General features: G+C 43.1%; 8 protein-coding genes across 8 annotated transcripts; 3 read left to right on the top strand and 5 right to left on the bottom strand.

Annotated features, from left to right (window-relative positions):
• Nucleotides 1–1,913: 1,913 nt before the first annotated feature.
• Nucleotides 1,914–4,469, bottom strand: EAE97_005315 (uncharacterized protein). The gene is made up of 5 exons (XM_038875827.1): nucleotides 3,875–4,469; nucleotides 3,755–3,782; nucleotides 3,164–3,692; nucleotides 2,691–3,112; nucleotides 1,914–2,631 (listed from the first exon to the last, which is right to left on the bottom strand). Exons 1-5 carry the CDS (start codon nucleotides 4,081–4,083, stop codon nucleotides 2,443–2,445), a joined length of 1,377 nt encoding a protein of 458 aa, XP_038733164.1. The 5' UTR covers nucleotides 4,084–4,469; the 3' UTR covers nucleotides 1,914–2,442.
• Nucleotides 4,470–4,860: 391 nt separating this feature from the next.
• Nucleotides 4,861–5,269, bottom strand: EAE97_005314 (uncharacterized protein; the record flags this gene model as incomplete). Its single annotated transcript, XM_038875826.1, has 4 exons — nucleotides 4,861–4,887; nucleotides 4,939–5,020; nucleotides 5,085–5,116; nucleotides 5,174–5,269. 4 exons carry the CDS (start codon nucleotides 5,267–5,269, stop codon nucleotides 4,861–4,863), a joined length of 237 nt encoding a protein of 78 aa, XP_038733163.1.
• Nucleotides 5,270–5,787: 518 nt separating this feature from the next.
• EAE97_005313 (uncharacterized protein) lies at nucleotides 5,788–9,022 on the top strand (the record flags this gene model as incomplete). Its single annotated transcript, XM_038875825.1, has 7 exons — nucleotides 5,788–6,651; nucleotides 6,733–6,743; nucleotides 6,820–6,838; nucleotides 6,890–7,742; nucleotides 8,003–8,315; nucleotides 8,367–8,732; nucleotides 8,797–9,022. The coding sequence occupies 7 exons, from the start codon at nucleotides 5,788–5,790 to the stop codon at nucleotides 9,020–9,022; spliced, it is 2,652 nt and encodes an 883-aa protein (XP_038733162.1).
• Nucleotides 9,023–10,708: 1,686 nt separating this feature from the next.
• On the top strand, nucleotides 10,709–11,878 carry EAE97_005312 (uncharacterized protein; the record flags this gene model as incomplete). Its single annotated transcript, XM_038875824.1, has 1 exon — nucleotides 10,709–11,878. The coding sequence occupies one exon, from the start codon at nucleotides 10,709–10,711 to the stop codon at nucleotides 11,876–11,878; it is 1,170 nt and encodes a 389-aa protein (XP_038733161.1).
• Nucleotides 11,879–12,234: 356 nt separating this feature from the next.
• EAE97_005311 (uncharacterized protein) lies at nucleotides 12,235–13,233 on the bottom strand (the record flags this gene model as incomplete). Its single annotated transcript, XM_038875823.1, has 4 exons — nucleotides 12,235–12,878; nucleotides 12,929–13,021; nucleotides 13,072–13,140; nucleotides 13,194–13,233. The coding sequence occupies 4 exons, from the start codon at nucleotides 13,231–13,233 to the stop codon at nucleotides 12,235–12,237; spliced, it is 846 nt and encodes a 281-aa protein (XP_038733160.1).
• Nucleotides 13,234–14,764: 1,531 nt separating this feature from the next.
• On the bottom strand, nucleotides 14,765–16,357 carry EAE97_005310 (uncharacterized protein; the record flags this gene model as incomplete). Its single annotated transcript, XM_038875822.1, has 2 exons — nucleotides 14,765–15,888; nucleotides 15,949–16,357. 2 exons carry the CDS (start codon nucleotides 16,355–16,357, stop codon nucleotides 14,765–14,767), a joined length of 1,533 nt encoding a protein of 510 aa, XP_038733159.1.
• Nucleotides 16,358–17,754: 1,397 nt separating this feature from the next.
• EAE97_005309 (uncharacterized protein) lies at nucleotides 17,755–21,256 on the bottom strand (the record flags this gene model as incomplete). Its single annotated transcript, XM_038875821.1, has 7 exons — nucleotides 17,755–18,647; nucleotides 18,716–19,087; nucleotides 19,135–19,552; nucleotides 19,607–19,911; nucleotides 20,047–20,227; nucleotides 20,283–20,664; nucleotides 20,841–21,256. 7 exons carry the CDS (start codon nucleotides 21,254–21,256, stop codon nucleotides 17,755–17,757), a joined length of 2,967 nt encoding a protein of 988 aa, XP_038733158.1.
• A 2,532-nt stretch (nucleotides 21,257–23,788) lies between these two features.
• Nucleotides 23,789–24,329, top strand: EAE97_005308 (uncharacterized protein; the record flags this gene model as incomplete). The annotated part of the gene is made up of 3 exons (XM_038875820.1): nucleotides 23,789–24,045; nucleotides 24,158–24,244; nucleotides 24,290–24,329. 3 exons carry the CDS (start codon nucleotides 23,789–23,791, stop codon nucleotides 24,327–24,329), a joined length of 384 nt encoding a protein of 127 aa, XP_038733157.1.
• Between the last annotated feature and the right edge of the window lie 203 nt (nucleotides 24,330–24,532).

The following is a 24,532-nucleotide window of genomic DNA, read 5'->3' as shown; positions in this document are numbered from 1 at the left end:
GATAGGAAAATTACCCCTGCACTAGTGAAATCTCTGTCATCGAGCTTGCATCAAGCCAAACCCATCTTCGTCAAATTTAAGCTTCCATAAGGCGTAGGGCCGAGTGGCTAAAAGCGGTGACACCTTTACATCTCCACCTAACCTACCTAAGCAAATCTTACCCGTTTTCCCCATGACATCCCGGCAAATCTGGGGAGACATAGTGTCTCACTGATTGGAATCACATCACCACAGCCCAGTCATGATCTTCGAACATGTCTAGCTGGTGTTTGTCGAAGAATTTGAATACCAACCTCGCAAACATTCTACTGGCATGTAGCCCTAGGCATTTTCGTCCAAGGTATCGATGTTATCTTGGAAATCCAATCTGATTTGGCACATGAATAGGATCTGGATATCTGATCTGGCTCGAGAATATGATTATTTTGTTTGTATGATCAACGACATCACTGGAGGCAGGGCAATAAGATGCAATTAGATGTGCAAAATGTGAAAGTGGACAAGAACTGGGCGACGAGCTCACGAATCAAATCGCTCGGCAACATACATATGGCTTGACACTGACTCGTACTCTATACAATTAACTCCCACAAAATTGGACTTAAGGAACACTTCGACTTCAACATGAAGAAAGTTCCATTCAACAGTCGCCAAGTATGACGATTGTGTTGAAATTTTCAAGTGTTCGTACCCTTTTTATCACTGATGCTAGGCTAATCTTATCTTAGCCCCACACCTTATAAATAGCTCACACGTCCATTGATCGATTTTTACTTGACTTTCACGAACATCACGGCTACAATGTATGTGAATAAGGCTGCGATGTCTGGTGCTTTGATGTGACCTCATATGATTGATGAGCTACCAATAATAATCAATATGCTGATAATGGCAGCGCAATCTCAATATTGCGCCGTACGCTCAATAACAATCCCGTACACAGGATAAACATACAGCTCGGAGTAATGCCGCAGGTATATATTTAGGAGAATAACACCCCATTGATATCGGAGGCGCGCATGGCAGATATTATGTTAGAGCCTCTGTGCCTAACAGTGCAGATACAAGAGGAAAACCCCTTGTGACCCTTCCTGCAAAGACCAATACAAAATATGTGTAACTACATATTGCTAGAAAAACATAACCCTACACCATACAAAAACATCTTGCAAAAACCTCGGCACAATGATTTTCTCGTAGGCTCTACAACATTTCACTGACGCACCCACTCCACCCGCAAATCACAGATCAAACAAACGAAACAAACCCTCGCCTCACGCCATCTAGACCATATCCCGTATCCCATCGTCCTAGTATCCAGCAACCTCACAGCAAAGCAACATCCCCCAACCAAACATCATATCAGACACAAGCCCGCAAAAACCACCCACTCTCCTGTCCCATTCCAACTGCCAACTCCCCCATCTTCCTCCTATTTCAAATCTCGCAAGGCCCCAACATAAACGTAAACTTGCAGCTAACACTTTAACAAATATCCAACACACAATCCAACATTCCTTCAATTTCATTCGCATAAATTACAGCATCTCACCTCACATCTCCTCACCTACAGAATCCTTAAGACTACCTGCAAGCCAATTGTGAGAAATTCGCCGAACCACGGCGTAGGACTCGAGACAATAAGATCTAGACAAAACACAATGCTGATTTTGAGATTAGCACGACGTAGCAATATCAAGTGCGAACATCAATTTCGAAACACTTCGCGGTGAGATGGCAGGGAAGTGGTTGGCAGTGAGTTTTCTTACTGAAATGAGGTGAGAGTCAAATACCACTTTATGCTGGATGATACTCCTCACTGTATACACAACCAAAAAGATCACTGATCACTATCATCACTCTCTCACATAATTATGTATCGGGGTACTTCTTTTCATCGTTCACGCAACCATCAAATCATGGGTATCAATCATTCTATTTTGTATCGTTTCGATTTGGCCAGTCCAATCCGATCCGATCCGTTGCGTTCATCCAGCCCAGCCCAGTCCAACCGTTCTAAAAGACCAAGACCAGCGAACCAAAGACCAAACCAACCGAACTTTTCAATGTGTGCCCCGGGTATGAACAAGCAGCCTGCATAAAAGCGCGCAAAAAGGAAAATCAAGTTGGCCAAAGTGCAGGAAATGCGTGTTGTGCATGTAATGCCATAAAAAACGAGACGCTCTCCCATATCGTATTTATCCCTATGCCATATCCAGCCAATATCAAGAACATGACAGATTCATGCAAATGCTTAATTGTGCTGTTTTCGCAATTGCAAATATTGAATGCAAGAAAAACTTTACCCATTTCGCCTTTGTGTGATGCCATGCCGCGAGAAAGAAGTTGAATAAAAGAATGAGGATATTAAAAGTTGCGTGAGCTAACGCATCTAGGATTTCACAATTTGTGAGGCCATAGAGCTGTTTCCGAAATGTGGATCTATGATGACTCGCCTCTTGGGGCACGGGGAGCACCACGAGGACCACCACGGCCACGTCCTCTATATCCATCGCCTCTAAAGCCACCACGACCTCGGCCACCTCTACCACCTCGGTGATCTCCACGGCCACGGTTGCGGCTGACTTCATGGAAGCCATCATTGTTGCTGACTGGAGGGGTTGGGGTCTTCTGAAGAGAAGTTGTTAGAAGGATACTCTCATTTACTGTATAAATCGGGGCTAACTTACTGAAGCAGGACTCTCAGGTTGCTCATCGGCCCAGCTTTGAGTGTTAGAAGGGGCAGCAGGAGTAGCAGTAACACCGAGATCTGTCTCAGTGGCTTCACGAGGAACCTCGACCCACTCTTGCGATGTAGACAAATCATTGTTATTATCCCAATTTGCCTCAGCTGCAGCATTTCCTCCTTCGCCAAAAGCTGAATTTTGGGGAATTCCTTGAGCTTCCTCGAAGCTTGGTGCTTGGTGGCCATTGCTCAATGCACTCGTAACGGGGTCATCGATTTCAGTCAAACCGGCATTGGCAATAGTTGGGTCACTTTGGACGGGATATTCAGTGACTTCGGTTTGGCCTGTCTCTTCATCTGCAGGCTCAGTGGGTTCAGCGACAGATGTGGTTGGCAGCGCAAGGGCAATGGCCTTGATATCGGCAACTAATATACCAATCAGTGAACTGTTAAAATTACAACTACAGGTGAACTTACAGGTTGTGGTCAGTTCTTCGCCGTTGACGGATGAACAGACTTCATTAGATCCTTGGATGATTTTTGTCATGGCAGCTACAGCAGCTTCGTCTCCACTGTAAACTTGAGTGAGCAGCCCTTCAATTCCCTTGTTCTCGTCGAGCTCTGGATCATTTTCCGGGCTTCGGCGCAAGGCGGCGAGACAGAGAAATTTAGTGATGAGCAACAAGTTACTCTCTTGTTCCTCAGCCTTCTCCTTTGCAACAGAATCCTTAGCAGCCTTAACTTTCTCCTCGAGCTCTTTGTTGGCACGCTCATTGAAAGTCTTTTCGAATTCAGCCTTCTCCAACTGAAGCTTTGTCTTGTATTCTTGGTCGAACTTCTTATATTGTGCGATTTGCTCCTCAAGCTGGGTCAAAGACGCCTGGAGAGATGGCTTCTTCAAAATTTGTGCCTTTTGGTCAGCATTGATCTTGCGAGTAGCTACCAATTCGTCCAAGCTCTTGCCTGGGTTCTCGGCAAGAACATTATCAACTTTTGAAGCGTTGGTCTATCCGATAGATAATTAGCAATATGTCTAAGGGTGATCAAATGCAGATTGTGTTGGCTTACGATCTTCTTGTTGACATTGCGGATGCTCCTAAAACCAGTCGTTAGCTGCGTCAACCCCGCCAAAGATTGGCAAGAATGCCAATGATGCATAAATTTAGGTGGCCTAGGAGAAATGCTTACTTGTAGAGCTCCTTGATATATGGACTCTCGTATGCTCCATCTCCATTGCTGCTCTCTTCAGCATTAGTGGACGAGGCCTTTTCTGTAATAGCAACATCTGCTTGTGCGGCGGGCTTTTGCACATCGACAGCTTCAGTCTTGGCCTTCTTCTTCTTTGCGGACTTAGATTCCGGCTTAGAAGCTGGATTTTGAACTACGGAAGCAGCCATTGTGAACTTATTTTGTTGTCTGATGTTTGGTTTCGTGATACAGAAATCTCGAGAAAGATAGCTTGCTTGTGTGTGAATGAATAATTAAAATGCGTCGTCTATGAATAAAACGAAGTATTCAATACAAGAAGATGAGGAAGAAGATATTCTCAGGTTTAAGAACGAAGTCTTGTAAGATAGGATTTTTTTTAGGAAGTGTTGGTATCAATTATCAAAAGTGAGGGAGCTCCAAGATGATGGATGGGAAGAGATGTTTGGATCGGAACCTTGTCAGCCTTAGCGAACGTGGAAGAAGGAAGTGGAATAAATCTCCCTCCAACGGCAGAAGAGATAGGAGAAGAAAATCAACGCTTCAATTAAATTTTGTTAAGTATTGAACTGGAAAATGAAGTTGAGTTGTATTTAGGTATTATTTAATTCTTATTTTATTGTAGTTTGATCGTTTCAACCCCAAGTGATTAATGTATGGCTAAAAAGAGTTGCTAGCAAGCATCTGGTCATCTTCGCCTTGTCCCCCAGGCTCCGCCAAATTCACAGCCTCGTGCGTACTCCAACACATTCTTCTTCTTCCTCATGCTTGTCGACCACCAATGGCATCGTACCTAGGTATCCTTCACATCGCTATTTGCCGTCCGATCCATTGTTCGTAGTGTCTACTTGAGGTACCTAGGTATATCTCGTATTCCCCCTTCGGATTCAATCGCCCTTGAGGTCCATACCCTCTTGGAAAGCGGATTCACTATATCATTTATACAACCACTTATCGAAGTTCGAGCATCATCCCTTGAATTTCGATAGCGATAGCTAGTTTGATATGGTTATTATGGGTATGACTAGCAAGAGGGTTAGACTTACTTCAGTAACCTTTTTAATACTCTTAGCGCTGATGCCACGCTCTCCAGCCTGCTTCGCATTGATACCAGCTTCCTTCATTAACCTGAATCAATTAGACACTATTCCTGGATAATCGACTCCGCAAAATGGAGCTTATCGTGACATACGTTTCGAGAAATAGCATGTAATCGAGGAAGATCTGTGATATATGCATTAGTGAATGTTCTTTTAGCCCGGGACGCGTCGTAAAACATACCAATACATCAACATTTTTGGTGAGATTACGTTTGGAATGAGCTTTAACAATCTTCTTAAGATTGGCTCGAGGATATAGTTTCTGTCCCGTAGCCATGATTCCGGTGATGGCAGATATTATTCGTATGAAGAAGAATGCTTGCGAAAGGATTATGTTGTTAAGTTTGGTTGTGTACACAAGAATTATTACTATGATGCTCTTTTCGCGTGTTGTGATGTGATGTTTGAGTTTCTACAGCCTTGTCACATGTCGCCGCTTATTGGTTGAGACTTCAAGCTTCCGCCAAGCTTTCATCGGATAAGCTACCCAATTAGGCAAGTGGGCGGTATCGTCCCCTCCCGCACCTGCCAACCTTTAGCACACCTCTGACAAACGGACTAAATCTCCATAGTTACTTCTGATTTACTCCGTACTTGAACTCCGTGCTTTTATCCACGCTTTCCTTCGGCCTTCTTTTCATTTCTTTCTTCTTTAAATACTGGAACTTCAATCAAACTCTACCCAACCATTCAAGAACATTCCAAAACTACGAAGTCCAATTCAACGTCAACTGGCTTGACAGTTTCTTGATATCTGGCATTAGATCTCACCACAGTCGTTGAACCATTCGCATCATGGCTTCTACAGCATCCGACCGAGATGTGCTTCCAGATTCGGTCAAGCCTTCTCATTATGCGCTCTCTATCTACGATATCGAGTTAGGGGGAGCTTTTAGCTATCAAGGAACAGTCAAAATCGATATCAAAATCGTTAAGCCAACCAAGGAAATCACATTGAATGCTTTTCAACTCAAGCTACATGAAGCAGAGGTGTCTTTCACTTCCGGGAAGACTTCTCAGTCTATCAAGTCCAGTGAGATATCTTATGATACCAAGAAACAACGTGTAACTTTAAGTTTCCCGGACGAGCTTTCTGTTTCGGAAAATGCCACACTAGCAATCAAATTTCAAGGAACTGTCAACAATGATATGGCTGGATTCTACTATTCAAAATACAAACCTCAAGTCACCCCAGCCTCATCCGTTCCTAAGGTTGATGAGTTCCATTGCATGTATAGCACTCAATTTGAGTCGTCTGATGCTCGTAGGGCTTTCCCATGTTTTGATGAGCCTAACTTGAAGGCCACTTTTGACTTCGAGATCGAAATTCCCAAGGACCAAATCGCTTTGAGCAATATGCCTGAGAAAGGCTCAAGAGATTCTAAGGACGGTTTTCACTTCATTGAATTCGAAAGAACACCAATCATGAGTACCTATCTCCTAGCTTGGGCCATGGGAGATTTCGAGTACATCGAGGATTTCACAAAGCGCAAGTACAACGGGAAGCCACTGCCTGTCCGTGTCTATACTACCAGAGGATTAAAGAGTCAAGCACAATATGCTCTCGATCATGCACCCAAAGTCATCGATTTGTTTTCTGAAATCTTTGATATTGATTATCCACTTCCTAAAGCTGATTTGCTTGCGGTACATGAATTTGTGAGTCTCAAAATGTCTTTCCATCTGGAACGGCCTTTAGGTCAAATTACTATCGACTCGTTCACTAACCATTCATTCTAGTCCCATGGAGCGTATGATAGCCCCCTTCAATTTCACACCCTCAGTGTTTTATGAGTACGCTAGCTAACTTTTTAAATTATCGGATAGTATGGAGAATTGGGGTCTGGTTAGTTCTAACTTCCTTGTATGTGATTGAAGTACTTACTCACTGGTACAGGTCACCTATCGCACGACAGCTGTATTATTTGACGAGAAGACTTCTGATACAAAATACAAAAACAGAATTGCCTATGTCGTTGCGCACGAACTTGCCCATCAATGGTTTGGTAATTTAGTTACCATGGACTGGTGGAGTGAGCTTTGGCTAAACGAAGGTTTCGCTACCTGGGTCGGGTGGTTGGCAACAGATCACTTCCATCCTGATTGGTGTGTATGGGATCAGTTCGTGGCTGAGGGCATGCAAACTGCATTTCAATTGGACTCCCTGCGCAGCTCGCACCCTATTGAAGTACCCGTCAAAGATGCTTTGGATGTTGACCAAATTTTCGACCACATCAGCTACCTCAAAGGTAGCTCGGTAATTCGAATGTTAGCCACACATCTTGGCCAGAAGACTTTCTTGAAGGGTGTTTCGGATTATTTAAAAGCACATGCTTATGGTAATGCCACAACACAAAACTTGTGGTCAGCTTTGAGCGAAGCTTCTGGTCTAGATGTGAAGGCTATCATTGATCCATGGATCACCAAGATTGGCTATCCTGTTCTCACTGTTCAAGAAGAGCCTGGTCAAATTAGCATCAAGCAAAGTCGTTACCTTTCAACTGGAGATGTAAAACCCGAAGATGATGAAACGACTTGGTGGGTGCCTTTGGATTTCCAAGGAAAGGTGGGAGCCAAGGGAGCACAGCAAATCGCGTTCGAACAAAAAGAAGATGTAGTCCGAGATGTCGATGATTCTTTCTACAAGATTAATACCGATACTGCAGGCTTTTATCGAGTCAATTATCCACCATCAAGACTTGCCAAGTTGGGTTCACAATTGGATCGCCTCAGCTTGACTGACAAAATTGGTGAGTCTAGATCAAGATTTTGATTATCTTATAGTTCAGACTGCAGTTGAGTCCAACAGTGATATATCATTGTATCTAATTAATCTTTTAATACGCTCGATTATTAGATTAATTGGCATATGGGTTTCGCTCAAGATTGAATCTGTTCGTATGATCAAACGTCATTCAGACGCTCGGGTCTTTCGGTTCCGGATTGTAGTCTGGACCATGATAGCCCGATATGCTTCGTCATCTCATTCTGATAGCTAATTCTCTCCCAGGTCTAATCGCTGATGCGGGTTCACTTGCAATCTCAGGACAAGCAGGAACTCCAGCATTCTTGTCTTTAGTGCAGGGCTTAGCTAATGAATCCAATCACTTTGTTTGGTCAAAGATCCTAGGACCAATTGGTACCATAAAATCGGTGTTCTCCGACGATGATGCAGTCTCCAATGGCTTGAAAGCATTCTTGCTGAAACTAGTCTCCCCGGCAGTGGAAAAGATAGGTTGGGAACAGCCTGCAGATGAAGATTTCCTTAAGTCGCAACTTAGACCTCAATTAATATTGAGTGCTGGTCTTAATGGACACAAAGAGTAAGTTAGAAGGATTTGTTGCCTGAGTATTTCATGGCTGACAAAATATAGAATTATTGCCGAAGCTAAACGTCGCTTCGATCTATACACAAGCGGCAAGGACAAGACTGTCATTCACCCAAGTCTTAGAAGCGCCATTTATGGTCTTTCCGTTCGATATGGTGACAAATCAGAATATGAGGCTTTGAAGAAAGAGTACCGCGAAACAACTTCCATTGATGGCAAAGAAATTGTTCTCCGTGCAATGGGACGTGTTCAAACCCCAGAACTCATTTCCGATTATTTTGAATTCCTTTTCAAGGAGGTCGCAACGCAAGATGTTCACACAGGTGCATCTGCTCTTGCAGCCAATACCAAAACACGTTACCAGCTTTGGCAATACATCCAAGACAACTTTGATCCAGTCAAAGAAAGATTGTGAGTACTCAATGGCACACTGAATAGCTTCTCTATGTAATAAAAGCACTAATACCCTTGACAGATCTGCGAATATGGTTGTCTTCGATCGATTCATTAAACTTTCTCTGTCAACCTTCAGTGATGATAATGTCAACAAGGAAATTGAAAAGTTCTTTGAAAATAAAGACAACAGAGGATATGATCGATCACTAGGAATTATTGGAGATACTATCAAAGGAAGAGCAGCTCTCAAATCAAGAGACAGGGAGGTTATTCTTGAATGGTTGCAAACCAACGGTTATTGCTGAACTCAATCAAGCTATTGATTTTCACTTTTATCTGATAGCTTCTCGAGCATTGCCTCTATTTTCTTAGAAATCGAAAGAAAGAAACATATCTAGTATAAAATTACATTCGTTCGTTATCCAAAGTTGATGGATTCCCCTTACTATTCTCCATGTCTGCTTGGCCAGTGATTGTGAGCCGCATAAAATGTTTATATATGTTCTTACATCACCTCCCTTCCATATGAACACAGAATGAACGGGTTGTAAAAAATATACCTGGCTAGATTTGTGTGTGAAGTGCTCTTTGTTCAATATTTCTTCGATATTCGAAGTTTTTCGGTTCTTCGTTATACTTGAGAATTATATTCATTAATCGTACTCATTCATCATCATTATATTTGTTGCTGACGTTCCAGGTCTCCAGCAATAATGACTAGTGGATCGATCGATAGGTAGGATGTGCCACTTTTTACGGCCATGTATGGAGGTAGCCCACCCCGCTTGTCCGTCGCCCGACTGATTCTCTTTGCGATTTGCGCCCGTATAAAAACAAAAAGAAATCCTTTCATCCACACAGTCAACACAATCGCTTGAGGAAATACAGTGAAGAGAGGCAAATCAAAAGCAAAATGAGTGACCAGACTGGGGCACGATCCCAGGACCTTGTCCGTATTTAACAGGTTTGAATTGTTAAGGACACGTGATAACCAACTACACCATCCGGCCGATGATTGATGATTGAGTTCAATAGTTTGAAAATATATTGTATTTATACGACGAGCGTAGTGATTGAAGTAGGGTTTCAATTTCTTTCTCTTCCCACGGATTCTACATATCCCTTGCTTCGACTCGAAGGGTACCAATTTTCTGATAGAATTTGGGTACTTATGCTATTCGTATGTGGCATTGAAAATGAGTTGAATATTCTCATTTCCTGTATTGTCTTTCTTATACATTTGTCTTGTAACGGACAAATAAATTCTGGCTCTATTTCTTTCTCCTTGAGACATAAAACTAGTGTAATGGAAATGGAAAGACAAGACTTGCACGCAAAGTAGAGGCCAAATTTTGGCCAACAAATATCCAATGATATCATCAATTTCTCAGTCAGGCTTATTACCTTTTATTTATTTATCTGAGACTTCAAGTTATTAATGTTTATATGCTGAGGCAGTTTAGATTTGTCTTTTTCTTCTTTCTCTTTATGATTCGAAGATATAAAAGAGAGTCTCAAGCTTCATACATCTTGAAAGATGTAAGACAGTGTATTGGTGGCCACTCTCCAGTTTCTTTACAAATTCTTTACTGTTGCGCTTCATTCGACGCTCACGAGACACTTGTGAGAACCGTCTCATTTTTCCTAAAAGAAGTCGGCAAGTGCTTGGTACCGACAACTCTCTAGTATCTTTGTCTCCTTTCTGGCCTGATTCGGAATAAGAAATTCTTCATGCTCATAAGTTTTGATTTCTTTGTTGTTGTGATCTCGCTTCAATCTTTGAATGAAATGGCGAGGCATAAGGACCGTTCTTTTTCGCTGTTGTGCTATGCATATTCTTTGAAGTTTGAGGCTTCCTTGTTCGATGCTCAAGTCCCGAGTAAATATAAGTCCCGCAATGGGGTAAACATAAAATCATTTATTTGTTGCTATTTCTATTATACATACTTCACTTTGCAATCACTCAAACAAACTGTCCCAAAGATTTCAACATGCCACCAAAAAGAGCTCCTTGCAAACATGTCATTTTATCTGACGAAGAGCTCGCATCTGGGATTACCAGTTTAGACAACATACAAGCTGGAATCGAAGAATTCCATACAAATGGAATTGTCATATTTGAGAATGCCATTCCTCATGATATTCTCGATAAGTTCTATGAGAAGATGAATAACGATGGTGCCAAAAGGTTGGAAGATCCGAAAGTCTTTTTCAATCATGGCAACGAGAAAACCAATTTCTCCATATGTCCCCCTCTATCCAAAGAGTGGCTTGCCGAAGATATATGGGCCAACAAACACGCTGCTGCAGTAATGGAGGCTGTATTTGGGAAACCACAACTAGCATATGCAGGAAGTAATATCAATCTCCCAGCTGCAGATCCAAAATCTCGTCAAGCTGTACATGTCGATACTTACTACGATCATCACACATTTCCCACCTGCATCGAGCTCTTCATGTACCTCCACGACGTGTCACCCACAAATGGCTCCACCGAAATCTGGCCCGGCTCTCAACACGAATACGATTTGAAAAATCTGGCAAGCCATGGTCGTGGTTGGGTAAAACCATCAGCTTTCAATCGTCGTGCAGAGCATTCTCCTCCCTTCCAGCCCACTATGCCTAAAGGTTCCATCGCCATTCGTGATCTCCGTCTCTGGCACGCCGGCATGCCTAATCTGTCAGATCGAAATAGAATCATGCTTGGGTTTATTTATTTCCCTCGATGGTACCGCAGTCCCATGCGCATTATGCTCCCCAAGAATTGTAAATCTGTCGTTCAAAAATGGGCACAGGTTGATGCGGTTGGGGCGACGCAATTCGTGGATGGGGAGGTGGATCATTTGGATCAAACATTGGGAACGCTGGCCTATTTGAATTTCACCCAGGATCCGGAGATGGGAATTAAACAGATTCGGGCCAAGATTGATTTGAAACAGGGAAGAGAGCCGAATGCGGTGTTGGAGGTTACGGAGAAGGATTATTGGGATCCGGGAAGGAATAAATTGAGTGATAGAGTGACGGAGGAGGAGGAGGGGGAGGGGAATAAAAATTACCAGGGGAGGTCAAGACTGAGTCGCAGGGGCAGGGGCAGAGGAGGGGGCAATTTTGATGCTTTGAAGCCGAGGGGCGGGAGTGTAAAGAAAAGGGCTAGAAAGTAGGTGACGGAAAATAATCCAAGAATGAGTGAGGACGCTAGGATTGCTGCTATCTTACTGTCACCTTATATATTTATTGTTGCTCTCTTTTGATTACGTAGTAGTGAAGAATCTAAATGAATTTGTACTGTTGCGGCTTTAATTTCATGTACTGCTGCTGAGAATTTAATCATTAATGATTCACTAAATGATACCAACGAAACGCCTTTATAGCGCTGCAATGAGAAAGTCACACATAACAATATCTATGCCTGGAAAATACTGACCAGTCAGGGTCTGTCCTCCCATCCTATCCTATCCCATTCCGAGCTATAAAAAAAACCCAACCCTAACAATCCCAACTACCACTCCCGCTCCCCTCAGATAGGCGAAACTGGGCTCCCCGATCTCGGCAAAGGATCTCTACTATATGGAGGAACCAAAGATCTATTAGCCCTCCTCATACTCGGCCCTCTAGCATACGGACTTCCACTTCTACTATTCCTCCTCCTCCCCGACGACGATCGATTCAGGAGCGTCTTCGTAATACTCCCACTCATCATCGCGGCCACGGTACTAAAAATCCACGTTATCCATTGAAGTGCTAGCATTACTTTTCCGGGCTGGATATCCATCTGTGTAACTTCTCCGCTTGAGTTTGAGGTGGAAAGGGAAGATGGCGAATGGACAGCTAATGCTGCGCCGGATGAGGTGAGCGAATACGCAGCGGCGAAAGCTACAGCGGCGGAACACCAGAAGAGGATTGTGATGGAAAATATGTGGGCGGGAGAATTGTTTCCGTTTCTTTTGATGATTCCACGGGCGGAAAAGAGGGCGAGAAGGGCGAAGAGGAAGAGGAGAGCGGACATGGCGGGGATGACGAAGGATATGCTTGTTTGGAGATCGAGTGCATATTGGAGGGTTGAGTGTGGAGTAGTGAAGTTGTAGAGGGTGGTGAGAATGAGGAGAGATTTTCCGACTGAGGGGGTACATGTTCGGCCGGTGATGGTGGGGGCGCAGAGGGCTGGAAATTGTTAATGGTGCTACGAGTAGGGGTGCGAGTGGGTGGCTTACAGGTGTAGGAGAATCTGACTCCGCCAGACAGTGAGGCAACGTAGATGTTGTCCATACCGGGTGAGTCGGTTGCACAGCCGATCAGTAGCAGAACTAGAAGAATCACATTAGAATGCTTTTGACATTTAGTATAGTAAACGTACTATGAAATAACAAGATGGGAAATCCTAAAGCATATAATGCAAATGTAATGAAAGTTACTTTGAACCTCCCTAAGTCTAATAATTAGCAATTACTCAGAGAAGATAATATGAAGGGGACCTACCCCAACCATCAAGACGTGGTCTCCTTTCTCCGGAAGGCATTTTATTATGAGAATGAACTCTCCCCTTTGGATTTGCAAAATTTCAATTAAGTTTGATAATAAAAGAAGTTAGGTTGCGATGCTCGTTTCTTCATTAATGCTGTGAGGCAGTTATACAAGCTAATATAGACAATGGCAATCACTATATGGACAATGTTTGTATTTTAAAGCACCTGAAATAAAATTCCATACATTCATGATACTATGCTATTGAGTCATGTGGCGGTAAGGCGGTGGCCAGTGTAATCATTGAGAGATATGAGAATTATTGCTGCCCAATTCAGGTCCAGGAATAGGTCTACCGATTGCGGAAACTTTGATCCTAGCTATAGTTCCGTTACGAAGACATGTATCAGGGAAGAAGCGATCTATCGGCAGGATCGAAATCTTTCTTTATTCAATGGCAAACATGGGGAAGAGAACTTTTCTCGCCGGGTTTGGTCGGCTGTTGGGCCATTTATCGAGATTCTCTGCCAGATTTGGTAGAGGAGACCCATCAATAGACCGGAAGTTCCAAGAGGCAAAGTGAGCAGTATTTTTGTCTGCACTGTCAGATGAGATATGAAGTAGCAATGAAGAGAGATATAAAAAGATCATTTTCGTAAAAGGAAAATTCAGTATCTCAGAAATTCTTAAAAAAAAACGAGAAGCATCTTTCCACTCGACAACGCAGTGATCGATCCGGTAGATTGGCCATGGGTCGCGACCCATTGGGGCGGGGATTTGAGCATTCGAATGACAAGGCACCCGAACTCATCAAGGTTTGGCTCGTCATCGATCTGCCTCAAGACTTCTGAGGCAAATTTGTGAAGTTCATGTGCACTCGCCGTGGTAAATGTTTTACTATTCTTTACTGGAACTACAAAGTGCGCCATGAATGACAGCAATGGAGCTCTAGCAATATGAGGTATAAACAATATATACGTTTGATCCACACGAGTTCGCATAGAAATTCCTGATCCCGTTGAGTAGTTTCGCATGTTATAATGTTTTGCTTTTTTTTGTTTTTTTTGGAATACAATATGAACGACACGGACATCGTCCCAAATTTTGTTTCTCCGTTGAAGCATATGGCAGAAAGGCTCGAAACAAATTGCGCACCAAATCATGGATAATGGTTTAATTCGAATTTGAAAATCAAACGCTTTAAAAGCTCCAAACCAGCTAGATATTCAAATTCATGTTTTGGAATTCAGCTTCGTGTGTGGTTTATGTTGTCCAGAGCATCAACCTTGGAACGTGAAGAGCAATCGCGAGGGTGCAGAACTATCCATGCTCGACTACCGACACATAATGTTCTGACCACACATACGCATACTTTACTAAGTTCACTCCTTACAAGCTTGACCGCACACCTTACTCTTAAACAAAACCATCAGGGAAAAAAATATTATTCTATTTGGATAGCCAGCACGACCTGCATATACTATCTACACAAACCCCGAAACCAAATACAATTGCCATCTCGCCATCCCAAGAAACCGATCCATGAACCAAACATAACCATTCAGCAAATCCCCACCGGACATTTCTCATTCCTTGTTTGGTACAAACAGATCCATGAACTCGCAAACCGACATGCCAAAAAACTCCATGCTTTTGGTTTTTTCGATGATCGTGTCGATTCTCTCCTCACTCAGTTTCAATGCGAAATTCTTCCTTGCTTTCTTTTCTATCAACTCTAAACTTTCCTTCCTTCTCGCATGGCCTTGAGGGAAGTGGATGACTATCTCCTCCAATTCAGTATCGTCGTTCAGAGTAACCTGAATCGCGTTGGCTAGACTGCGAAGATCTTGATTGTGGTAATCTTTTGTGAATTCCGGATCTTCCTTGATGGTGATTTTATCTCTCAATTCTTCCACCCGAGGATCTTTCGACCAGGAACTGGTGTTTTGGTAATCCTCAGTCTCGGGCAGGGAATTTTTGAGAAGAGTAATGGCAATCATATATCCAAGACTGTGATCACGATCTGAAGGTGTTTGAAGCGCTCCTTGTTTATTCATAATAACCATCGCTGCTTCTTGGGTCCGAACTTGGATACTTTTGATATCGCTCGTGGATACTTCTTTATCTATCAATTCTTGGCAGGTTAATAGGGCGGCCTCGAGTGCAGTCATGCCGTGGCTTTCGGTTGTATAGATTTTGAAAAATACGTTTTCAACAACGGAGGTACCAAATGGTCGGGGAAGCTCAAATGTATTGCCTCTGAAAAGAACATCATAAAATCCAGATCGTGGAGCGCTTAAAGCAGTTTTAACACCTGCCTGTCCGGTCTTCGCCATAAGTGCCATTTGTACAGCTCGCATGCAGGCATCACCTGCCGCCCAGTTCTTTCTTGGGCCAATATTGGGTGCTTGACGATATGCACGGAGAGGGTTACCATCAATCCACGCATGAGAGACAGCGGCTTTGGCTTGCTCTTTTGGGAGATCCATGAGCCAGGAGACGACAGCCGTGGAAGCTACTTTGACAAGGATGACGTCATCTAGACCAGCTCTGTTGAAGGCATTCTTGCCTTGAAAACAGCCCTGAATTTCGTAGGCCTTGATGAGAGCGATGAGAACATGACGCATGGTGAGAATGGAATCTTGATCGTCTTTGGAAGTGGCTACGCGCGAGAGAACATCGGCCGTTGACAAGATAGCTCCGAGATTGTCTGTGAAATATTGTCAATGATCTATTTTATCGATAAAAAAAGGAATGTCGGTAATCATACCAGAGGGATGTGTCCACTCAGCACCTAAGAAGGCATCATTATGATTCAGGTATCTAATCATAGCTCCCATATCAAAAGCACCCTTCGCTATGTCAAGTTGATAATTTGTTCCGGGTAGCTTAAATCCATTGGGAATGGTATCTGGAGAAGGGAAGGTAGGTCCAACTATTTGAGAGAGTTCAGAACTTGTGGCAATACTTTCGAGACCAGCTCCAATTGCATCGAGTAAAGCTGAAGTTGCACGAGTCCATGCTAGAGGAGAGGTAATCTCATAGTCGTAAGTGTAGTCAACGATCCTAGTGATTTCTTCATCGTAACAAATAATGCCATTTCTGTCTACTTTTTCATCCCTCGTCCTGCGAGGGGTCGAAGTCGTAGAGACTGATGTTTGAAGTTCTATCATCTTCATGATGAATGCGGCTAAATCAGAAAACGAGAAAAGAAAAAAAGACGTGATTATTGAAAACAGAAGGGAGAATGACAATGATAGCAAACCGGAGCAAATATTGGGGGGAAGGAAGACATCATATATCGGTGTACTTTGAGGCACTTGCTCTCCAACCCAATTGTTCCGATAACATTTTGACCTATATGGAATACTTGGCCCAATGGCCGGTTTGATTGTCACAATCAATAACGTACCAGGAAGGCCATCGAACTACGACAGAGAAAGTTCCAACCCTCCAAGCTATTTAGAGCGTACAAGGTTACAAGCTGAATACTCGGTAGATTTTAGCGTGCGTAGTGTTGTCAAGTACGAACTCCTCTCCTTATTGATTTTCCAGCGAGCAAGTTGCCTTGCATACTATTTGAAACAAAACCAGGTAGAGTCTCGCAAATGTAGCCCCAGGTTGATTTGAGGATCTCGGTTGGTAGACGTGTATCCATCGGTGATGCATATTTCCCCACTCGGTTCGTTGGTGGCACAACCGCTCATGATTATCCCTGCCAAGGTGCATTGGCGTGCGGCCACGCATGTCGAGTATAAAAATTGATGACACGACTTCACCGCACTAAGTGAAGTGGATTGTCTCTTCAAATTTGCATGAACTTTTCAACGGACAGTTCTTATCCAATGATGATAGAAGAATGCGGGATCTCCTTAAGAACCACACGATGGTTTCTGCTTGGATTGTCATTGATTCGACTTGAGAGCGAGCATCCGGACCCCGAAGATAGAGCAATCCTCCCAATTACTCATCGTGACGCAAAAGAAGAATCGATGCAGAGCTTCGACAGCAAGTTCATCAGTGACCTAATGGACTCATCCTAGCCTATATTTGGAGATGTAGCAAAAGATCATATCACAAATGCTTTTTCGATCATCGAGGAACAAAAAATGTAAAAACATACAACAGTGGGAATTCGCTGGTGGTCACCCACCCAACTACTAATCCACCGATCTGAAGCTTGTGTATGGCAGAGCGGACGGGATGCCCAATTCTCTTCAGTCTATGGTCGTATGTGACAGGTGGTAACTTGTTACAAAATATAATACAAGTTATTGCGCACCTATGCTAAGCATAACTTCACCACAACGAACCTCCCTCAGTTACTAGTAAATACCAAGTACTTATTAGCTAGTTTGATATACATCATGAATTAGATAAAAAAAACAACAAGCTTCCTCTTAAATCATTCTCAAATAGAAACCTTGCACTAGTAGTCGTGAGTGTGTTTCTGTTCCCCAGCCGACATTCTCTCCTCGTTGTCTATTGCTTCTTCCGCAACGTCTCCTTCTTCTCCAGCAAGCTCTTCTTGTTCGGTAAGTTCTTCAGCATCCTTAATCCCTGATGGTTGATCCTTTTACTCCCAATTCACCATACCGTAATTATCTTGAGACCCTTGTGAAGGATGTCCGTACAAGAAATCGTATAAACGAAACGGAAACATCTCCATAGGGCCACGGTACGCTTGATAGCATTCCTCAAACATATTCAAAGCTTTCTCAAGTATAGACTTCTTATATTGATAGTTTTCTGGAACATGATACTTGCCTCTCCAGGGGTTGCAATATTGGTCAGGTTTGCAGCAAGAATGAGTCAATCCTATCGATTCGAAAATAATCATTCTTATGCAATCATATGAGTATTGCTTCAGCTGCATCGGCGTTGGTTTAGTCTTCATCACCCATGAGCGGTAGAGGCTTTCTGTTGCCAGAATTGGCCGGACATAAAACTGGGATACTTTCATCAAAATAGATGTTGGCGTACATCCACGTGGCGAGCACAAACAATCGCAGTCATCGTGGCCTAGATTGTCTATTGCCAGGTGTCTCGCTATATGTTGTGTATCACTGTATACCCCCCCATTAGTAGAGCTGAAATAAGCCCCGGGGTATGCCATCCGCGCAGCATAGAAATGTAAACCATGCCATGCTACATCGACGTGTGCCGAGAAATCGTCTGCTCCTTTTTGTAGAAACCAGGAAACCATCTCAAAATTAGCTGCATACCAGCTTTGTAGAATAGCAGTTAACTCATATGCATCAGGATCATCGATGTTGACAAAGCCGGCTTGCCATAATCTTTCGGCAACACGAGGTGTCATTCTAATCGCGGCATGCATATCTGTCGTGTTGTAGACCGATATATCATCTGACTCCAGAGCTTTAGGTATTTGAGATTCATGTAAAAGCATTGCATGCTTGATTTCTGGCACTATTTCTTCTACCATAGTTCCTTGGACTATGCCAATATCTAAGATTTCTTGCTCTGTTAACGCAGCTCGAGCATGGGATAGCAGGCATGAAGATCAATTAGCGCACAAACAACAGAGTCCACAACAGTGTCAAACTCTGAGGAGCAAAGCATCAAAGACGCTTGAAGTAGACTTGGACCCCATGGACTATTAGCTGTTGCCAAAGTGCAATCTGCTTGGATCAGTATATTCACAGCTTTTAAAAGGCCCAACGCAACCGCCAGGTGTATGGGGCGACGATGGTAGTGATCCTCAACATTTGCATCTACTCCATTATCAAGAAGTTTCTCACGAGCTTGTGGCCATTCAATAGTAAAGTGCAATGCTGTGAGTCCATTCAGCGAAGATGCGTAGTTGATGTTTGCCTCTTTTATCGAGCGAAGTAAACCTCTATCAGAACGCTGTAGGATGACGGAAACGAGATGCTCATGCCCATGAGCTGCACTAATTAGATCTCTGATATGTGAAAATGGAAGGTATGCTTACGCTTAACTTGCTCTGGAAAGCAACGAAGCTCACTCATTATATCCTGAAAAGTGTTGAAATAGTAATAGAAGTGTATCCCCTTTATGTTGTTGAACGGCATTGTGAATTCAGATCCATTGCTTACCAACTTATCAAACATAATTTGGTTTCGAATCTCTTCAGCTATCGATAACATTCCAATAGGCGGAATGAGCATTAAGGAAACATAAATATCAAGTGCAGAACCGTTGACGCGGCGTCTAGTTTTATTCCACCAGTCCCACTTGTTTGACTCGTCGGAATATTCAGAGCTGATCACATTACTATTTAACCCGCTGTCCATCAGGAATTGTATTAGAGAGAGATATTCGTCTCCCGGTGTGCAACCGCTGCGTAGTCTTACCTTCGTTTGGTGACTTTTGTAGACCCACAAGATTTCCTAGCTATTTAGCACATATTCACTGGATACAAAGCACAAATGGGACAAGCTTACATGTAGTAAATTATTACCATTATAATCCTCATCGACAGGAGATGCGTTCTGATTCTGATATATATTGTGAAGGACTTCTTGGAGACATGGTATGAATACTGAGCTCTGGTCGAAGCTGTTGCGCTTCATTCTATGTATCGTATCCTGAACAGCTTGGAAAGCTGGTGATGTCTTTGGGTCGACAACCCTTCTTGTGTTGAATATGAATGGTGCAATTGATAGTCCTCTATTCGTATTCCAATTCTTGATCTGCATGCTTAGATCAATACCCCGAGCGAAAGGCCACTGTGGCAGGTTAAGCCTAACTGTGAATTCTTAGTTCTGATTAGAGTTCAAGAATCGTGGGCAGTGCGAATCATGCTCTGTTCGAAATGACTGCCTGAGCTGGATTAACTTAATTAATTTCCAATGACTCGTCTGCTTCATAGGTCTGCATGTACAAATTCCTATTAGAGCTTTCGGTCTGGCTCCACCTCCCTGTCGAGGGGACTCCATATTTGGTTTCCAAGCAGCGTCGAGATACTGAGAGACTCCGATTTGCTGTTGGTCCAGTTTCTCATCTTTACTTTTATAACTATCTGAGAGAGGGGTGCTCGTAATGAAGGTATGTATCCGTGACCACTGTACTACAGATTAGTTATGGAGGTGTATGGAGTGAAACCAAGGGCAGTCATACGTTGGCATTCATGTTTTGAACTTCCTGAGTGAGAAGTTGAGTATTGGCACTTATTTCATCAACTTTCGGCAGAATATATTCTGTATCTACCTTCGTGCTGTTTGCAACTAGGTTGATTTTTTGGGACTGCAGGAGTATCTCTTCCGTGTTGACCAAACCAGTGCCTGAAATCTGGTAGGTTTGATCTATGTTAGATATTACCTTCTTGCTATTCTCCAAGACTTCTGTTGATTTTTGATAAAGGCGATTCATTTGAGGGTACATTTGAATGCATGCTGTACTGTTGGAAGAGCCTTGGCCGATCTTTTGAACCAAAGAGTGTGTTTGTTGGACACCTTGATATGTTTGGTCCACGATTGGTTTTATTTCAGCCGAGAGCTTTCTAAATGGTGTGTTAGTCTTTCAATCTTAAGTGTTCTCGATGCCAGATACGTTGGTTTCAAAGCACTTAATACCTGGCCTCGACTTTGTGGCGCTTGCAAAATCGTACCGCCAGACTTGCTTCATACTCCACATAGATTTAAGTGTGAATTTATGCTATTGACATTCTATACTTACAAATCTGTTTCGGCCAGCCACATAGATATAGAAGTTTTGTGTTGCTCGAGGCGCCCACAAACCGCCATAGTTTCTTCTTTCTTTTTCGCTATTTTGATACCCTTCCATCCTCGACGCCAAGATCGATCGGTTTTTTGGTTTGTGAGGACATTGAGTAGCCCCTCGAGGTTCCCGATTTGGCCTATGTAGTGAAGTAACAAGATCTCTATCTGGTCTATCGAAGTTACTGACTGGAGGGTTGCATGGTGGTTTATGTGAATATTCTCGGCGATATTTAGCTGTTGACGCAAGTCTACTTGAAGGTTCTGAATGATCTGCGGTGCATCGCAAATATCGGTACAAAATTGATCTAGTTTCAAATAGGTACGGAGTCCAATGTCAACAAATTGAACGATGGCAGCAGATATTCCTACCATTTAGTGCAGTAAGCCGGAGGGCCAAGTAGGATGTAGAATAGTACTAAATAAAAAATGCTTCAAGATGGGACATACAAGGGCAGATCATTCTATTTAATTATATCAAGTTGGTGAGATTGAAAGTACGATGGAAAGCTCATTGATGAGGCTACGATATTTGAGTGTGCCAAGCGTTTTCACATCTCTATGTATGATATGGCATGATTCGGATGTGCCAGCATCATATTCGACGAATTGTACCACAAGCAAGCAACCGGGGGCTGTGCAGACCATTTCAGCACCTATACTGTGTGAACAAATCCTCCATTCATCATCGAAATTGCTTCCTGGAGCATTCGTTCAAGTGACTAGGTGCATATAAGCGGATCACTGCCTAGTCCCACGTTATATCAACTTTCAATTGTTGTGACTAGCCATAATATAATGCCATCAATCGCTTGATTTAGGATGATCTGTTGACCGAGTGCATTGGTCCTATCACACACCAACGGTCTCTGCTGTAAACCGTAAATGCACGAAGATCGATCGTGGTAAGCTAAAGCACCGCCTCCGGTATCCGTGGCTGGCTATATTGTGATGATAAGGCTCTGTATAAGAAATTATTTTTGTTCGAATATCAAGCATGTCGAAAAACAGATGCACCAGCAGGCTACACAGCCACGTACGTGTGTACGACAGGATCGTGCAACTGAAGAATGGATTCTTCCATTCCAAAATTGACAAGAGGTTTGTGCTTCTAGAGCAACTGCAAGGATAGAGAAAGATTACACGTCATTTCAGGTTCAGTTAATTGTCTGGAAGCATTCCCTTTGGGATAATTGGCTATAATACCCAAGGATGGCCAATTAGCTGCATATAGTTGAAAAGTCATCAATTGTGTAAAGCAAAGTCAGATTAGTAGTCCGAAATGAAGGGTGAAGATTCACAGCCTTCATATTCCTGTCGTATATCCTTATAGAGCTTCATTATCGGTGAGTCAACGCTTCGTGCCCCTCGTCGAATTGTTGGGTGTCTCACTTTGAGAAGAAGATTATTCAGAACTAGTGTTAGATGATATCATAAAAGTCTCGGTTTCAAATCCCGCTTTCTTAAATTGAACACTGGTTTCTAATTGTATAAGCATTCTTGAGATTCGAGTTGTGTACATTGAATGAAAAACACTAGCCAGGTAGTTTCAGTCACAATATATTGAAGGTTTCTGCAACATGTATCTCGTATGGACGACATATGTCTTTGGCAAATCCACTGCTATTATGTAAATCATGTGTAGCCGGAGATTGTCGATCGTACCTTTCGTGTTATCTGCGTATATTTATTTAACAGACCGAGTTCGTCCTCTTCTAGCCGCAGCGACGATCCGCCCTTGCATACCAAAACATACAATCCCCTCTACCCCGCACTTGTCATGATGTCAAGATTGAACGACCGAATCGCAGAGCCAAGATGTAGAAGCGCCTTCTCCCCCATAAAGTATGGTGATTGATTATGTGTCGCCATTGTCCAGTAGGCTTTTGCTGCTTGTTTGACAATCCTTCCATACGAACAACCACAGGTTCTGAGGCTGGTGTAATTTACTGCGAAAAGTAAGAAGGCTTAAAAAATTTGCCCGTTTATGTTTCACTTATGCATAGTGTTACACAAAGAACATATGTTGGTGCCTAGCAAAAGTACGTACCTGCAGCCTCTTACGCCAAGTCGGACCAAAAGAGGACAGATCTTACATCTTTCAGTCGCAGCTTGGACGTCAATCTCATATACTTTTCAACCTCATTAATCAGTCAGTCGTTGCCGCTAAGCATATCCTAGGGTTTGAATCAGCTGGAAATTTTCTAAAAATGTGAGAAGTGATCAACCCTGGATCTTGGGAATTTGTGCTAACATGCGGAGTCTTCGCTCGCAACTCTGATAGGAAAGAGTCGCGAAGTCTCTCTTATGTGATATTGCGTACTCGATACTCGATATTGATCGCATATGAAGCAGAATTTCATTCTCTAATCATAAGCGGAAGCTTGTCATTAAAAGAACAATATTATCAAATATATAATCCGGTGCGAGGGTGCCAAACTTTTTAGTGGCTAAGAATCTCGTTGAATCTTGCGCTACAATATCAAGAAGCCAAGACGGCTTGAGACTTCGTTTCCGTCATTGAAAAGGGAGAGAGCGGGGCCCCATCATTTGAAAAGCCTCGAGAGAGGGAATAAGGATCTGCATGCAGGTGATAGACCTGATTCTTTACGCTCAAAGTTCCGCAATTTTGATCAGTAGGCTCAACTACAGAGTATCAAGAACGCGGCAGAACTTGCCGTCGGCAGGTAAACTACACCTTTTGACAGAAAACTGCTGTGTTCTGGCTTTCACACGCTGGCCACAATGCTCCGAGGAGATTATCTGCTTGGAAGTTCTAGCACTGTTGAACAAAGACTCAATACCTATATAAGCGTCCCTTCTCACAACAAAGCCTGATTTTCTAGTATAAACCTAACAAAACATTGCAGACTCAACTCCAAACTACTCAAACATAAAAGCTTCGTCATGCAGTTCAAGCTTACATCACTCCTCCTTCTTCTGCCCCTTTCCCTTGCCCTACCCGAGCCGATTGCGGAGCCAGTTCCAGAGGCTAGTTTCAAAGAAGGAAGCGCCATTACACCCCGTGATGGGCCCGGTACACTCATCGCACGCGCTTGCTTGTACACCACTGGTTGTACATCCCAAAGCGAAGCCAGTGCTGGAAAATATTGCGGTTTTTGTACCCAAGTACGCGGAACATATCATGTCGGTGATATCTATCAGTGAGTAGTTTTTCTTCCCATTTGCCCTTTTAGTACCGGGGCTGCATTCAAATCTTTCTTTCATCGCACTAAGTGATCCGCAAATGACATACTTGCTAAGATCAGCTTTTAGAGTCAATGGTGGATCCGGATCCTCGAGCTGCTGCAGTTATGGAGCAAGCTCGGCATGTTCTGCACGTTGGCCAGCTGTCAGCCCAAAGTAAGTGTACTCAAGTAAGGATACATACCAAGCTGATAATTCTAGTGTTCTTGTCAAATGCGCCAACAACGGTAAAGGATACTAGCTGGGTGGAGGCCGTAGATTATCTGAAAAGCTCGCTCTTTTTCCTGATCTAACTTGCCAAGTATGGACTGCCGAGAAAAGTTGAAGGTTTTGCTTTACCCACAGTCTTTTCCTGTGAAATGTGCGGATGGACGTTACGAATTTGTGTATTCCTTGTGGTTTGTTCAATGACATTCTTTCGATATCACGTAGCTATAGCCAATA

Source organism: Botrytis byssoidea (genome assembly GCF_014898295.1).
Source record: "Botrytis byssoidea strain MUCL 94 chromosome Unknown BBYS_009, whole genome shotgun sequence".
NCBI classification, from domain to species: Eukaryota; Fungi; Ascomycota; class Leotiomycetes; order Helotiales; family Sclerotiniaceae; genus Botrytis; species Botrytis byssoidea.
This window is presented reverse-complemented; position numbering and strand designations above follow the sequence as displayed.